An 18,783-nucleotide genomic window follows, 5' to 3' on the forward strand; every position below is an offset into this window, starting at 1 on the left:
GAAAAGAAAACTTGAACAGTTAGGTTCTATTGGCTCCCATGCGCCCTCATCTGCATTTGCATCCACGTTCGTAAGTTGCATTGGAGAGGGGTCTTCTAGGCCTCCCTTTCATCCTAGTGCTAGTGCTAGTGCTACTACTAGTCCCAGTGCTTGTCCTAGTGCTAGTCGTTCTTATACTGAGTCTGGGCCTATTATATCTCAGCCTAGAGTGCGGAAGTCCAGATTGGATAGTTACTTTGTGCCACGCACTACTCCTGGCTCACAACCCTCGCTTGAGAGCATGGGTAGTTTGAACAAAGAGATTCATGATGCTGCCAGATAACAAATTTGCAAGTTTTGGTACTTTTGCAACATTCCATTTATTGCAGTGAGTTAATTATTTCTTTTTTATTTGCTCTTTTTTTAAAATATTTAAGATTTCTACTTGTGTAATTGTAGATTCATATTTGATATTACATAATAATTTGTTATCTAAAGACTAAATTTCTAATCATAATCTATCTGTGATAGGGCTCCTTATTGGCAAAGCATGATAGATGTCGTAACTATTTGTGGTTCGGGCTTTAAAGCCCCTACTGAGGCTGAGTTGAGTGGCTACCTCTTAGATGAAATGGTAGAAGACATAAAGTTTGAGCTAGCCGACCACCGAAAGGAATGGACCATAAAGGGTTGCACCATTATGACTGATGATTGGACAGATAGGAGGGGAAGAACACTCCTCAATTTTCTTGTTTCCTTTGGAAGTGATTGATCATTCAACTTTCCTATATGCTAATTTTAAATTTTGATTTGTTGATTGCTAATTTGTTGATTGTTAATTTGTTGATGGTCCATGAATCATAATCATGATAATTAAATGTTTCACTCTACTTCAATTTTGTAGGATCCACCATGTTCATCAAATCTATTGATGCTTCCTCTCGAGTCAAAAATGCCACATACTTGTGTGAGGTCATTGAGGAAGTCATAGTAGAGGCAGGGGAAGAACCTGTGATGCAAGTGGTGACCGATAATGCAGCAAGCTATGTTGCTGTAGGTAAACTTTTAAGTTTAACAGTTTAAATTTTTAACTTTTAACTTATCAAATTTTGAACTTTTCTAATTAATTTTAAAATTGCTACAGGCAAACTATTGATGGAGAGGCACCCCACTATATTTTGGACTCTTTGTGCCATTGCCTTGACCTCATGTTGGAGGACATTGGTAAGATTGAGTGGATAAAATCATGTGTCGAAAGGGCAAAAAGTATATGCAAGTTTATATACAACCATGCATTTGTCCTTGCCACAATGAGGAAATACACGAAAGATAGGAAGCTAGTTTGTCCAGGCATCACGAGGTTTGCCTCGAATTTCATCATACTGAAGTCCTCAATGACATCAAGGGAAGAGCTGAGGCGCATGATTGTTGAGGAGGAATTTGTTTCTTCTTCCTATGCTAAGACCACCGCAGGTATAGATGTGGGAATATCCTCTTTGATGAGGATAGTTTTTGGGCACCTACTCAAGAAATAATTTAGTTTTGAGTCTTGACTTAATTTATACTTTTACATTATATGCAGATCAGTGAGCCCCTTGTATCTCTCCTACAAACTGCTGATGGGGAGAAGCCATCTATAGGCTACATATACGAGGGCATGGATAGGGCCAAGGAGGCCATTAGAGCCCAGTATGCAGGAGTGCCGGAGAAGTATGGCCCCATTTGGGACATTATTGATAGGAGATGGCAGAATCAGCTCCATAGGCCCGTCCATGCAGCTATCTATTACCATAATCTAGCATATCGTTTCCTTCCTAAATAAAGGTGGATGAGGAGGTTCTTACCGGCCTATACACAGTCATGTAGAGGTTGAGTCTTGATGGTAGTGCCGCAACTACAACCATTGAGTTGGATAAATTCAATAATTAGGAGGGGCTACTTTTCTCTAGTAGGATGGCCATAGAGGCTCACACATCATTACATATATTCTTAACGTTAATTCATAATTGTTATGACCTATGCATTTTAATTTTTTAGTTTGTAATTTAAATTTTAGCCACAAAGTTGTGCTTGTAAATGAGAGTAATTGTTTTTCTTTTCCCTCATTTCAGATAGATGGTGGCAAATGTTTGGGCAATCAGCCCCAAATCTTCAGAAGATTGCCATCCATATTTTGAGTCAGCCTAGCAACGCTTCTAGATGTGAGCGCAATTGGTCCATGTTTGAGCATATTCACTCAAAGAGGCAAAATAGGTTGTCTGTGCAGAGGTTGAATGATCTTGTATTTGTTCATTACAACCTCTGCCTTAGGACCAGACAGATTTTGGCCATTAACTCCTCTCTGGTCATTCTAGAGAAGATTGATCCAGAGTCAGAGTGGCTCACTAAGGCCATAGATGCACCAGTCTTCACTAAGGAAGACCATGAGTGGGTTGTAGATATAGAGGTAGAGGCTGTGGCCATGGCAGAGGAGGAGGCTAGAACACGTTCAGGCATTGGCAGACACACACATGCATGCATAGAGCACGCCATAGATGCAGGCCCTAGTGATGTTTGTGCACCCATCGCACATGCAGGGGCTATGGCTCAGCGGTCCTCTAGGACCTACCTTAGATGCCTTTGTAGAAGGCATTTAGAGGTTGAGTCTGACCCTGAGGTTGCAACTAATCTTGAGGATGATGATGAGCCTGAGGCTTGAGCTAGAGCCTTGTTTTTTTCATTTTGTTTGCACTTTGACTTTACAGATAGACATGTGTTTCATGATTCTTCATCAAGAATCTTCATCTTACATACAATATGATTTGATGTCATTTTGATTTGGTTTTATGATTGTCATTATGGATCTTCGTCTTACACACATTTATGATTCTATAATCTATAATCTAGATTCTATATATCTATGTCATGACTCATTATGATCCTATGATTTTTATTTACTTAAGCTACAATTTACATTTTACGTATGTGATGGATTTATCAATTAGGTTATTGTTTATGTATGTTAACTTCTATTTAATGATGTTATAGTGTCTTTTAGTTATATTCAATAAACGGTGCATGAAACAAGTTTTAAATTGTTAAAATCTTTAAATTTCAAGGCTTTTTTCACTTCGCCAATTCATAGCGGCGATTCAGGTGATTCACGATTCAAGTAAGCCTTGCCAATTCCGATCCGATTTCAATTTTTGGTTCTTTGGTTGTATGAGTGGAGAGTTATGCCATTTGGGCTTACAAATGCACCTAGCACATTCATGAGGCTAATGAATGAAGTGCTTAAGGACAACATTGGCAGGGTTGTAGTTGCGTACCTAGATGACATACTCATCTTTAGCAAGACTAAAGAGGAACATATGAAACATTTGGAGATTGCGCTCAAAAGGTTGCAAGAGAAGTTGTCTATCAACTTGGAAAAGTGGCTTCCTCAAGCAAGATTGGTATACCTAGGATTTGTGGTATCACAAGGTTCATTGAAGATGGACCCAAGCAAGGTGGAGGCTATCTTGAATTGACCAACACCAACCACAAGAACAAAGGTAAGAAGTTTTCATGGGTTAGCTCAATTTTATAGAAATTTCATTAGAAACTTTAGTGGTATCTGTGCACCAGTGTTGGACATTATTAAAGGTGGATTGAAGACAAAGTTCAAGTAGACTTTTGAGGCAGGAAAAGCCTTTGAAAAGTTGAAACAAGAAGTAGCTACCCAACCTATCCTATTGTTGCCTAGTTTTAACAAGTTCACATTGGAGTGTGATGCAAGTGGGATTGCAGTAGGGGGAGCGTTGAGTCAAGAAGGCAGACCCATAGCTTTCTTCAGTGAGAAGCTTAATGAAGCCAAGAAGTACTCTTCTTATGACTTGGAGTTATATGTTTTGGTGTAGTCACTAAGGAAATGGAGACATTATCTCCTACCTAAGGAATTTTGTAGTGTTCACTGATAATCAGGCCCTTAGCTATATCCATGATAATTAGGCCCTTAGCTATATCAACACATAGGAGAAGTTGAGCAATAGGCACTTGAAATGGATGGAATACTTACAAGCTTTCACATTCACTATCAAGCACAAGAAGGCACAATTGAACAAGGTGGCAGATGCATTAAGTAGGAGAATGTTGGCAATACAAGAGGTACAAATGCAGAGCATTGCATAGAAAGTTTCAAGGATCTCTACAAGGATGATGAAGATTTCTCTGAAGCCTATAAGGTATGTGTTGATTTCCAAAATCACTTTCATAGCCAATTCTCTGAATATACTCTACAAATTGGCTTGTTGTTTAAGGGGAATCAGTTATGCGTTCCTCAAGGTTCAATGAGAGAGAATCTTATTCAAGAGAAGCACAATGGCAGTCTTAGTGGCCACTTTGGTGTTAATAAAACTTTGGAGTTGGTTCAGAGGTTCTACTATTGGCCCAAGTTGCTAAGAGATGTCAGAAGGTATGTGGAGCAATGTGTTGTGTCCATGAAAGCAAAAGGAGGATCCAGTAATGCAAGTTTGTACCAACCCTTACCTATTCCTAACAGGCCACGGGAGTGCATTAGCATGGACTTTGTGGTAGGTCTACCTAAGACTAAAATAGGGTTGGATAGTATCTATGTGGTGGTAGATAGGTTCAGCAAGATGAGTCATTTCATTCCTTGTAAGAGGACTCATGATGCTAGCTACATTGCCCATTTGTTGTTCAAAGAGATTGTGAGAGTCCACGGGTTGCCCCTAACCATAGTCTATGACAGAGATGTGAACTTCATGAGTCATTTTTAGAAGACTCTATGGAGCAGGCTAGGAACTAATCTATCATTTGGATCAGCTTACCATCCTCAAACTGATGGTCAAATTAAGATGGTCAACAGAGTGTTAGGGAATCTTCTAAGATGCCTAACCAAGGAGTATGGACAGACATGGGATTTGGTCATCCATCAAGCTGATTATGCCTACAATGATAGTGTGAATAGGACAATAGGGAAAAATCCTTTTGAAATAGTATATGGTATGCACCCAAGAGGAGTTTGTGAACTCAGAGATCTAGGAGGTATGGCGTATAGAAGTGGTCATGCAGAAGATTTCTCTCAGACCATGAAAGAGATACAAGAGCAGGTGAAAAGGACCATAACAAAGGCTACTCAAAAATTGAAGACTAAGGTGGACATGTCAAGAAAAGACATACAATTTGAAGTGGGAGAGTATGTTATGGTTCACTTAAATAAATCTAGACTACAAAAGGCAGTGCCAACCAAGTTGCAGATGAAGAGAGTGGGTCCATGCAAAGTGTTGGCAAGATATGGACATAATGCCTATAAGGTAGAGCTTCCCACAGATCTGAACATCTCACCAATGTTCAATGTGGCTGATCTGGACAAATACAAGGGGCCATTATCAAAGGTAGGTCAGAACAACAGGGAGATACTAGAAGATGTCAATACTCGAGTCTTACATCCCAAGCCAAAGCAACAAGCTGAGAAGATCTTGGAATCCAGAGTAAACAAATATACAAGGCACAAGATCTACATGGAGCAACTAATCCAGTGGAAAGGGCAATCAGAAGATGGGCATTGACATGTCTCTAAATTCTCCTCATGTTCCTTGAAAGCTGTGGAGAGGGGGAGAATGGTGCAAGAAGACCTAAGGATTGCCTAGGCAATCCAAGTTTCATCTTTATGTAAGTGTGAGCCTTAGGGCATTTTTAATGTGAAGGATAAGGTCATGTTGACCATAGTTGGAGTACATTGGAGAGTTTTGTTCATAGGTTCTTAGGCCTTTTTACTAGGTGCAATTAGGGGCTTGGAAGTTGTAAAGCCCTCTGATTAGCACAAGCCATGAGGATGACATCATCATGAGGTCAATAGGGTCTAGGAAGAGCTAGGGTGAGAAATTTACCATAGTTGGGGTTTGTGGTTAAGTTTGAGATAGAAAGGCCATTTGACCAAATTGGTGGAAAATTGCAAAAAGTTGTAGAAGTTGCATTGTGCAACTTTGCAACTTTTAAAAGTTGCTTGAGCAACTTCTTGCAAAACAATAGCAAATCGTTAGGAAGGAATTCTAAGGAGTCCATAATCACCCGACCACCCTATATAAGGCTGGAGAACACCTATGAGCAGGGTTGGAAGTCAATTGTACGGATGGTGTGTTTTTGCAAACAACATACTAAAGCATTTTCTGAGTTTTGTATGACAGTAGGTAGTTAGGTGTGAGAGATCCATACTGTTGCTTGATCATCTTTTGGTTTGCATGTTTTCTTAACTCTGGGCATTGCTAGATGGAAGGTTTGATTAGTTTTATTGTCTTTTGGGAAATTAATTTGATTCCATATTGTCACTAGGTTTGTCCAGGCAGTTCTTGTCCATATATGTATAGAAGCAAGGGCCCTCAAATGCAGAGCAGCCATTTTTAAGGTCTTGCCCTAGGCATGCCTATGGTGAGTTCGGCTAGGGAAGACCATATTGAAGTGTGCAATGCTTGCAGAGGAGTAAAGCTAGAGTCCAAACTCTTTTTGGGCATTGAAGAAGGTCTTACCATCACCCCATGAAGGAGAGAGGTTCATACCAATCCCAAGAGAGCCTTGCTTGCTGGACCAGCCAGTTAAGCCTAAAAAGCCTTATTTTCACCTAGTTTGGGTTTAGGGTAGCCCAGTAATCGATGGGAGAGCATGACCCCAAGACCCCAAAAATCTTTAAGGGGATGCCAAATTGACAAAGAAACCTAAAAAATATTGCAGGGTTACTTTGGAAGGCATAGGAGGAAAATCCTATTTTCTCACTATAGGAGACCTAATTGGGGCTCTTAGCCTATTAGGCCTATTTCCGAAGAAAGTAAGAGATCGGATGGGAAAATGAACTTGATGGGCTGTCAAACAGACCTAATTGTTTGAGTAGAAGTGTTTTCCAATACCTCCATAGCTCTGCAAGGCCTAGTTCAAGATTTGGGGGTTGTGAGCCCTATTGTTTTCTTTTAGGGCTAGAGTAAAAGAAGTGTAAATGCATCAAGTTCTGGCTTCATAGAGTATCTTTCTTGATAGTTGGGTTGGCTAGTGAAGCCAGGGGACCCTTAGGCACATTAAGGTCCTATAGGTGGCAAGTGGTGAGGATGAGTCACCCTAGAAGTCTTGCAAGAAGACTATGAGCATGAGTGAGTGAGTGATTCATCCAACCTCCCTATCACTGGGGAATTGGAGACAATTACCTTGGGTTCTCTATTCTTAGTAAGAATTACAATATATATTACCACTTCTCTAATTGTTAATGCATCAATAATGATAAAAATTTCAAGAATAATATATATATGATCACTTTTGTGAAATAGTTATTCTTATACTATCATTGCTATCTCGGAATGGACAATTAGATAAATGCTAAGTGAACTGATCTTGTTTATATTTGCACAAGTGCAATATAATGATCTCTGCAATATCTGATATGACTGAATGAATGTGCAAGATGATCTTATGTTCAATAGCTTTCTCTCTTTTAGCAATGGAAGATATGCTATAATCTTGACTAATTATCACTTATAGCAATTGAATTTCTATTTGTGATATAGACCTTCAATGCATGCAATGTTGAGATGTGACAATATCACTTGCAGTGAGATGATGATGTTTCAGATTTGTAGTTATAAGCTTGCAACCAATACTGTTGCGATTTCTAACCTAATCAGTTCAACCTTGAAACTATGGTGCCATATATGATCTTGCTTCAGACTTATGCAGCCAACTGACGCCTAATGGCAGATGCTCACTTGAGCAGACCCAAATGGAACAATAAAAGAGATAAATTTTCAAATGATTGAATGAATGATGACAACCTTGAAATATATCCATCTTCACTGAATAGTTGCATCTTTGAGAGACAGGTCTGTACATTATTTGCATCTCTTCATAACAACACCCAGTGCCAATGTTCTCAATCAATGATATTTATAATATCATCGGTTTCTTGTGTACTAATCATTTCTTCTCTAAGTGAATCGCTGTGTGTTTAGAGCTTTAGACTTAACGAAAGATGACATCACTTAACAAATTGTGCCACTTCATAATCAAAATGTATGCTAATCAGATCTATGTGACAATTTTATCCTCTCATGATTGCACCTTGCTTAATCGTATCCTTCAGCACCACTTATGAGTAATCTCCAAACCCACCATTGACAATAATCCGGTTAGCTCTTTTTTAATACCATCGTGTAAAATATTTAATAGAGTATCACTGAGACACAATACTGTGGATATTAACTGAGATGGAGACATCAAAATGACATTCCTAACATCTTAGTTTAGGCCTCAGTCGACTAATATGATGTTCAATTCTTGAAATGCTGATAACAGATACATACCAGATGCTTATCGATAACACTTGCCATTATCAATGTCTTCCTTGTGAGTTGATCAATATTATTGTTCTCTGATATGAGTGGTATGCTTCATACTATTGATAATTGTCAAGCAATATCAATTATATTAGTTGTAAAAAAATCAATAACAATATCGTTGCATTCTCTTTTTTATGATAATATCCTTCCAGTCAACTTCTAAATGAATGTAATGGTCCTTCAGATGTCAATGGTTAATGGTTTCCTCCGTTTGCTGATTGTAAGTGTCGATCTGCTGCCAAGTCTTCATTTACACAAATATTGACTATTGATACTTGTGTTCCTTGATTCCTTAATCCAATCCTCAGCATGTGAATCATGGTTAGGATTGGATTAAGAGATCAACTGTAAGCTTAGTTGAGAAGCCTCTCCTTTCCTCCATATTCAATAAGTGACATCTAATCATAGGAATCCAAAGAAGCTAACATAAAAGATTTTAGAAAAATAAAATTTAGTAATCAAGTGAAAATATGAATAAAATTTAAATTAAAAGCTTAGAATGCAAACACAACCTCTAATGAACAGAAGGCAGTTCACCGTTTGAGGTAGATGCAGACTGCTTACATCATAAAAGATATTCAATTTGAGATACCATCTACAGGTTAACACTCAATCCACAAGAGAAATCAACAAGCTCCAAATGTGTGAGATACCTAAGATTGTAAGTATTTTTTGGGAAATACCTGCATTGTTCTTAAAGTAGAAATCTGTCCATGTATCCACAACATAGTAGTAGTCACATCTCCAATGGGTGTCCATGCCCCACCTGCATTAGCTGCAATAACAACAACTGCTCCCACAAATCTGAAACCCAAAGATCACATTCATTAAAAGTTAAATTTATCATCATTTGCTTTGTCCTAATTTTCTTTACAAAAAATAAACAAAAATGAACCAAGTAGAACATTTATCATGGCATGCCCCCTTTTCAGAATACAAATTATGGTATTTTGAGTGGGCCCATTTATCTCATTCTTGAAAAAGGCAACCCAAATATTATCTTAAAAATGCTTTTAACACTTCATTTGAAAAATAATTTAAAAAGAGACACTTGGATGTATTCGAAGAGTTTTTTTTTCTCTAATTGTAGGGAAAATACAAAATAGACAAAATATAACTAGAGGGCTCATTATTTGTCATCATTTCGCCACCTTCATCATTTTCTAATTCAAATTTCAAAATCACATTGAACGATAAAAACCCTTGGTTGGCATTTTCCAAACGCTGAAAATTCTCCTTAACATCTTTTCGGATACGAGTACAATAAAACTCATCTTCATTCAGGCCATTCTATCCAAGAACTCTGATTATGCTTCAGCTGCAAAGCAAATAGATTTGCACACAAATAACTAATGTTATTAATATATTGAATTTTGTAATTTCCTTTTTTCGAATTAGAAGACAAAAGACTTTTTCCCAGTAGGCTGAAGGAGCACTAATATGGGTAAACTATAATAATAATCTATGTTACCAGATTTGCAACCTAGACCCTCAAACGGAGTCTACGTGCAAACCGGATTTGCATTCGTTAATCGGTTTGCCATGGATCCAGGCAAGGTCCGTGTTTGATCCTCAAGGACCATTGGGATCTGCACATCACAAACTTGGGAGTACCTCGTACGGACCCGGGAATCCCGCGTAGATCCACATGAACCCTCAAGGATCCACGGACCAAACTAAGAAAATGTGGGGCCAAAGTCACTTATAATTGTTTTATTTATTTTTTGCTTTTTTTGCTCCAAACCTTAAAACAACCATAATATGGACCCTCTAAACACATTTCATTTCACATTTTGTCCCTCCATATTTTGCCAAAGGCTCTTTTTTTTTTGTATTTACATGTGTGTGTGTACTGGATACAAATCATAATGGAAAAAAAGTTCACGAATCCACAAGCCAGATTCTCCTACCTGAACCAGCAATTTAAAAAATAATTTACTAAGCTACCAAGTTCTCCTCCCAAGAAGCCAATGCATGCTCCAAAACAATGCAGAAGCAGGAGAAACAAGGGGAGAGCTCCAGGGGCTCCCTAGGGCTCCCTGGATGCCCCAATATCCTATGGGTATGCATCCTAAGTGCTCGCAAATGCTCCAATAGACCCCAACACATTCAACACAGAACACTTTGTTAAATTTAAAAATGACCTAAATTGTTGATGTTGGACTTAAATATTCTCTTCATCAATTGTATTGTGAATGGAAGATCCAGTACACTAGCAATCATATTTTTGTCTGTTGGACATAGGTGTGGCGTGTGTGGAATATTAGAGCAGGTTTGGGGGTGGAAATAACTATATTTATTACACTTCAGACTAGAGAATAGCTCATGGAAGATTGGCTTCCATTTTCTGGCAAATCCATGTTTGCAAATTATTTCTATTTGAATAACATTCTTTGCATGTCATCTACAGAAGTCCAAGTTAGAAATAACTCCTATAATTGTTCAAGTTGATTAATGGTAGTTATAATCTTCATTGAAGGATCGGTGGACGCTTTGCTTAAGTTAAATTTAATAACTTGTTATTTTAATGTATATATCTTGCATATAATTATTACTAAAGCTCATCTAAATCAAAAATTTATGTTATTATCTGGTATTGAAGGTCTAACTACTATCTTCACATGATGTTGTTCATTCTCTTTTGTGATATTCTCTATTATATCGAACTGTGCACCTACTGCTGCAAGTCTATCAGCAAACTGATTTTTTGCTCTACGTATGGATGTTATATTAAAAGCTTCAAATTCTTCAATAATATCCCATACCCTGCTTTTATACAGCTTTAGGGTATCATTTTTGACAGAAATCAAACTTCTAACCTTGTTTACAATCAACTCGCTGTCCCCAAAAAAATATAAGCACATTGTTTTCCGCTTTCTCACCCATTCCAAGCCTTGAATCAGACCTTCATACTCAACAACATTGTTAGAACATTCAAACGAAAATCAAAAAGCAGCAAAATCCTTATCATCATGAGGTGATACTAGCATCACACCTCCACTAGCACCATTTTTACTTCGTGAATTGTCAAAATACATCTTCCATACTTGTTTTTGTTGTTCGTTAATCTAATTTGTGTTCTTGACCCGATTTGGGATTTCTGAATTTCGATCCAATATCATATAATTACCAAAACTAGCATCATGAATAGTACTGTTTTGACTGTTAAAAGCATTTTCAGCTGCCCATTCATCAAGTAAAATGTCTAGAATACCATCGAGATTAATGGCAGTAGGGACATAAGGTTCTATATGGTCACTAGCTAACTTTTCAGACTTGATTGTGATTTTAGTACCATATCTTGACCTAAAGAGCATATAAGACCAATCAGGTGAAAAATAACCACCAATCTTTGTTGTGAAGTCCCTCAATAGACATAATGCGAAGTATGGTGGAAGATCTATAACGTAAACATCCTAAGGTATTGAGAAATTTGGACATGCATGTAAAGTTAGACTAGCATCCTTAATGACACCTATCATACAAATGGATGACCCATCTAGCTATACTACCCCTCTCTTCAAAGGTTGATATTTCAGCCCTAGCTAGTCTGCTACCTTTTATAGCATGACCGAGCTTGTAGCTCCACTATAAATCATGCAATTGTGAACCAAAATATCACCTATTATCAATGAGACATAAAAGGGAGGAGGTCTGACAGTTGGAATCATTGGTTTGCTACTATTTTCATCAGTATTTGTAAATACAGTACTTGCTGTAATTTCACCAGCACTACCCCTCTTTGACAGTTCAGATTGCAAAATATCAGCTTGACCAGGAATCGCCAAAGAATCCCACATACTAATAGATACATTCATTTTTTTCATATTTTCGACAGTGTTAAAATGAATAGCTGTGTGTACCTTAGGCTATGATTTTACAACAGCAAGTTGTGCTTGTTGCTGTTGATCCTTACTAGTATTTGGAAGAGTTGCTAGTGGAACTTGTTGGTTTGTTGGCTTAGATGATCCGGCAACATGTATTATTGTCATTGCTGATATTTTGGTTGTCAAGAGCTCTCTTTTTATTTTTGGAATAAACAACAATATTAGGATCATCACCATTTAGACCACAAAACTTGTCCCCTTGCCAGTTTAAGAATAAAGCATCCACAGGAAGTATATTTTGTTGCTGTTCAATTTTAGCCTCAAGTGCATGTTGCATACTTGTAGCATTTTACACCATCAAAGCTTGATTAATTACACCATTGGAACACGTAGCTTGACTATGGTGTTGATTGCATAAAAACACCACTCGTATTTAGCGGCCATATTGTTTTGCATAGGTACTATATCCTTTACCCAATTTGCAACATTAAGGGGTGCTAGATTGTAAGGTCTGTATGGCCTCTGATTTATATTTTCTCTATTTCCAGCATTATACCCTTGAATATTTTGTCTATTCTGAGAATGACCTTGGTTTTGTTGCTGATATCTTTGACTCTCTTGCTGATAACCTTGATTCTGCTGTCGATATCCTTGATTTGCAGAAAAATTTTGTACTTGAAAGGGCTGCCTTGGCTGGAATTGCTGCTTTTTGAGGTTAACAATTCATTTCTGAAAGTTTGCATTAAGCTTTTAATCTTTCGTTGACTTTGCTTAATCTTTTGCAGCTCTTGAGAAGGTCCTGCAACTAATATCTCTTGGTTGGCAACAGCTGGCAATGGATTGAACGAGGGCATTTGTAAAGGCATATTAGGCTGTCTATTCGGAAAAATAGGCATAAGAGGCCTAGGAGTAATTTTACCTGCCTGAATAAGGTTGTTTTCTGCCCTCACAAATATAGTAAATGATTGAGGCAATGTAGTACCTCCCATAGATTGAATAATGACAGAAATATCGTTGTTCAAACTCTTTAAATAATACAAAAATGCATGATCAGCACTTGGTCTAACAGCAATAGGTATCCTATCCCATGCTTTTTGAAAACATGTGTTGAAATCATCTGCTCTTGTGAAGCCCTTTTTATAGTTGTTAGCTGCTCTACAAGTGACAAGTGATCAGATTTATCTTCAAAAAACTTAGTGAATGCATCACCCAATTCATCCCATGTGCTTATTGAAGCCACCGGTAAGCTTCCGAACCATTCCAACATTTCACATCTGAATGAAGTTGCCAATAATCTGACTACTATGTTTTCTTGTGTTACATGATGAACATTGCAAAGAGTTCAGATTTCCACAATCCATTAAAATTGTTAGTATTGCTTCTGGATTAGATTGTGTTGAAAAAAATTTATCATCAACGTTTCGAATCACACTACGTGATTCATCATCAGGATGAGAGAGCAAGAGTTGCAAAAAATAAAGAGAGTTGCAGATTGGGGCTAACACCAAAGATATAGGGGGCTGGAGATAGGGAAAGCACACAAACCAAGGAAGGACACCAAGAAGGCCTTAAAAACACAAGAAAATCAATAACACAAAGACAATAAGAGAGAATGTAAAAAACAGAAGAGCGACCGAAAATAAAAAGAAATGACAAAAGGAAATGAAGGAGAAAACCCAGTGAGTCACTAAAAAACACGAAGCTCACCCAGTGAGTCACTAAAAACACGAAGCTCATGCCAAGTTTATATATATATATACACAATATATATATATGCATATCAATATATACAAACAAGCATTTACATAAATATACAAAAATGCAAATATATGATATATATATATATATATATACAAACAAGCATTTATATAAATATACAAATATGCAAATATATGAACAAAAAAATATATACGAACCTATATATATATATAATTATATATATATATTTGTTTATATATGTATATATATCATAGTTCCAAAAATCGCCTTAAAATTGCTGAAATTGCCGATTTGGCGATAAGATTCACGACTTCCGATTTTTTTTGAATCGGAAATTGCTATTGACGATTTTTTCTTGCGAATCGCCTGAATTGCCAATATCGGCGATTCATGGCAAAAATAGCCAAAATCGCCATCGGGTATCACCAGAAATCGGCCTCGGCAACAAGCATGAAAAGTTGGATTTTTTTTAAAAACACATGTTTTATTTGCTTTCTAATTTGTCTTTCCTCTTTGTTATAACCCTAAAGAGCCTTCTATTTGCTTAGCATGAGTAGAAGAGAGGAAGAGTGAGAGAGAAGAAGAGAAAAGAAAATCCATAGGTTTCCAACCGGCAAGAAGGAAGAGCACCAAAGAGATCAGAAGTCCATCTGGGGAGGCCATAAATTGCATTGGGAGCATTAAGGAGTCAATATCAACACTCCTCAACTCATTTGCAAGAGGTAAGTGCTAGTTTTTTTTTTTGCATATTAGTGTATTATGCATTTTTTGTTAAATTTTTTTAGTGTTCATTTGCAAATCTTGAATGTTTTTTATTTTTACTAAATTGGAAACTAGGGTTTGTTGTTTTGTAGCTTTTGTTAGTTAGTTGCAAACTTTGATATTTTACATAATTTTTTTTATTGCAGCAGCCCTTTGCTTTCATTTTCCAATTTCCAAAATGGGTAAAAAAGATGAATGCTGGAAATATAATAAAGAGTTTCCTAGAAGAACCAAATATCAAACAAAATGTATGTTTTGTAAAGAAAAAATAAATTCTGGAGGTGTCTATAGATTGAAATACCACATTGCTGGCATACCTGGCCATGATGTCACAGTTTGCACTCATCAAACTGCTGAGGCAAAACACACTTGTTTAGTGGCATTAGAAAAAATTGAACAAGAAAAGTTGAATAGGAAAATGCAACTTGAAGGGTTAAGAGGTATTGGCTCCCGTGCTCTCGCATCCGCAGCCGCATCTACATCTGCATTTGCATCCGCTTCCGCATCCGTAGGTTGCGTTGGAGAGGGTTCTTCTAGGCCTCCTTTTCGTCCTAGTTCTAGTGCTCATGCAAATGTTAGTGCCAGTGGTAGTCGGTCTTATACTGAGATAGAGTCCAACACCAACCTATTGCGGCCTAGAGTGCGGAAAAATAGAATGGATGGTTACTTTGTGCCCCGCACTACTCCTGGCTCCTAACCCACGCTTGAGGGCATGGGTTTGAATAAGGAGATTCATGATGCTGCCAGAAAAGAGATTCGCAAATTTTGGTAATTTTGCAACATTCCATTTATTGCAGCCAGGTAATTGATTCTTTTTTCTTTGTTTTCTTTAAAGTTAAAGTTAAAAGTAAAAGTAAAACTTTAATTATATCTACTTGTTTTATGATTTGAGTTTTTGACATCTAAATTTCTAATCAATATCATTATCTATTTGTGACAGGGCTCCTTATTGGTAGAACATGATAGATGTAGTTGCTATTTGTGGTTCGGGGTTTAAAGCCCCAACTGAGGCTGAGTTGAGTGGATACCTCCTAGATGAAATGGTTGAGGATATGAGGCATGAGCTTGAGGACAACCAAAAGGAGTAGATCAAAAAAGGTTGCACCATCATGATTGATGGTTGGACAGATAGGAGGGGAAGAACACTCCTCAATTTTCTTGTATCCTGTGGAGGTGATTGATCATTTTACTTTCCTACATACATAATTTTGAATCGTGATTGACTATTTCAAATTTTGATTTGTTCATTGCTATTTATAATTCGTTGTTTTGTTACTTGTAGGATATACCATGTTCCTCAAATCCATTGATGCTTTTGCTCATGTAGAAAACGCCACATACTTATGTGAGGTTATTGAGGAAGTCATAGCAGAGGTGGGGGAACAACATGTGGTGCAAGTGGTAACGGATAATGCAGCAAGTTATGTTACTCTTTTCAAGTTTTGAAAATAAATTTATTTGAATTTTGAACTTTTTCTAATTCTAACTTAGAATTTTTTAATTTCCTAAGTTCTAACATGTTTGAAATTTGAATTTTTAATTAACTTAAAATTATTGTAGGTAAACTTTTGATAGAGAGGCACCCCACCATATTTTGGTCCCCTTGTGCGGCACACTACATTGACCTCATGTTGGAGGAAATTGGCAAAACTTGAGTGGGTCAAGTCATGTGTGGAAAGGGCAAAAAACATATGCAAATATGCAAGTTTATTTATAATCATTCATTTGTCCTTACCACAATGAGAAAGTACACAAGAGACAAAGAGTTAGCTTGTCCAGGGATCACGAGGTTTGCCTCAAATTTCATCACCTTGCAGTCCTTGTTGACATCAAGGGATGATTTGAGGAGCATGTTTGTACGGCAGGAGAGGATTTCATCTTCCTATGCTACGACCACTACAGGTATGGTAGATTGCATATTTGATGATGATGGTTTTTGGAAACCTGCTAGAGAAATCCTTAAGGTAAATTTATTGCAATTTAACATTTAATATTTTATAGTTTACTATGCTAATTGTTTAAAACTTTAATGATTTAGTTTTACCTTAAGTTATATTATTGAATTATTTTATATTTAAGTTTTGACTCAAATTTTTGTTTTACTTTATATGTAGACCACTAAGCCCCTTGTATCTCTCCTACGAACTGCTAATGGGGAGAAGCCCTCTATGGGCTACATATATGAGGGCATGGATAGGGCCAAGGAGGCCATTAGAGCCCAGTATGGAGGAGCGCAGGAGAAATATGCCCCTATTTGGGACATCATTGATAGGAGATGGCAGAATCAGCTCCACAGACCCATTCATGCAGTAGCTTACTTTTTGAATCCAGCAATTTGTTTCTGTCCTAACTTCAAGGCGGATGAGGAGGTTCTCACCGGATTATATACAATGATCCAAAAGTTGAGTACTGATGAGGATAGCAGTGCTACAATTATTGAGCTCAATAAGTTCAATAATAAAAAAGGACCACTTTTCTCTAGCAGGATGGCCATAGATGCTTGGGAAACAATACGGCCAAGTAAAAATTAAATAATATATTCAATGTTCATGAATCTAGATTCTAAACTTAAAGTTGATTATATAATTTTAGAGTTAACTTGTAATTTGTAAATGAGACTAATTGTTTTTATTTTCCCTTATTTTAGATAGACGGTGGCAAATGTTTGGGGCCACAACCCCAAAACTTCAAAAAATTGTCATCCGTATTTTGAGTCAGCCAAGCGGCGCTTCTGGATGTGAGCGCAGTTGGTCCATGTTCGAGCACATCCACTCGAAGAGGAGAAACAGGTTGACAGTGCAGAGGTTGAATGATCTTGTCTTTGTTTATTACAACCTCTGTCTTAGGATCAGACAAATTTTGGGCACTGACTCCTCTCTGATCATTCTGGAGGAGATTGATCCAGAATCAGAGTGGCTCAGAGAGGTTGTGGATCCAGTCTTCACTGAGGAAGACCGTGCATGGGTTGACCAGGTGGATATAGAGGCTGAGGCAGCTAGAGCACGTTCTTCAGGCATTGGTAGACGCACATGCGCACGCACAGACACAGGCCCTAGTGACGTTCGTGAGCCCATCTTACATGCGAGAGATATGGCTCGGCAGTCCTCTAGGACCTACATTAGATGCCTTGCTACTAGGCAGACTGGATACTCAGAGGCTGAGGTTGAGGCTGCAGCCGAACTTGAGGATGATGATGACTATGAGCCTAAAGCTTGAGCTGGAGCCTTGTTTTTATATTTTGTTTACAGATATTGATACTGAATCATTGATAGACATATGTTTCAAACTTTCATGGATCTTCATCTTAGATTCTTACATACATTTATGATTTGATGTCTTATGGATCATCTTACATACATTATATGATTTAAATCATTATGATCATTTGATTTCTATTTACTTCAGCTAGCCTACAATTTACATTTTAGATAACATAGTTACGTATGTGATGGATTTTATGTTCCAAACTTCCATGTTTATGTATGTTAAGTTTTAACTTCTATTTGATGATGTTATAGTGTGTTTAAGTTATATTCAATAAAGGGTGCATGAAATAAGTTTTAAATTGTTAAAATCTTTAAATTTAAAGAGTTTTTTTCAAATTTGCTGATTCACGATTCGATTCAACCTTGCCGATTCCGATCCGAGTCCGATTCACGTTACTTTGATATATATATATATATATATATATATATATATATATATATATATATATATATATATATATATATTTGCTGCATTTTTGTATATTTATGTAAATGCTTGTTTGTATATATATATATATATATATATATATGTATGTATATATATATATGTATGTATATATATATATATGTATGTATATATATATATGTATATATATATATATATATTGTGTATATATATAAAAACTTGGCATGAGCTTCGTGTTTTTTAGTGACTCACTGGGTTTTCTCCTTCATTTCCTTTTGTCATTTCTTTTTATTTTCCATCGCATATTCTATTTTTTACATTCTCTCTTATTGTCTTTATGTTATTGATTTTCTTGTGTTTTTAAGGCCTTCTTGGTGTCCTCCCTTGGTTTGTGTGCTTTCCGTATCTCCAACCCCCTATATCTTTGGTGTTAGCCCCAATCTACAACTCACTTTATTTTTTGCAGC

At 37.0% G+C, this 18,783-nt stretch overlaps 1 protein-coding gene across 2 annotated transcripts in view; it reads right to left on the minus strand.

Moving 5' to 3' along the window:
- LOC149553916 (sodium/proton antiporter 2-like) overlaps positions 1 to 18,783 on the minus strand; it is a 185,509-nt gene that overhangs the window by 81,116 nt on the left and 85,610 nt on the right. For both annotated transcript variants that reach the window (XM_089789258.1, XM_089789259.1), the window contains exon 6: positions 9,020 to 9,140. In XM_089789258.1, coding sequence (XP_089645384.1) covers positions 9,020 to 9,140 — 121 coding nt within the window. The remainder of the gene's footprint in view (positions 1 to 9,019; positions 9,141 to 18,783) is intronic.

The sequence above is a fragment of the Cupressus sempervirens genome, chromosome 6 (assembly GCF_028749045.1).
Source record: "Cupressus sempervirens isolate cs-2001-9-10 chromosome 6, ASM2874904v1, whole genome shotgun sequence".
Taxonomy (NCBI): Eukaryota; Viridiplantae; Streptophyta; class Pinopsida; order Cupressales; family Cupressaceae; genus Cupressus; species Cupressus sempervirens.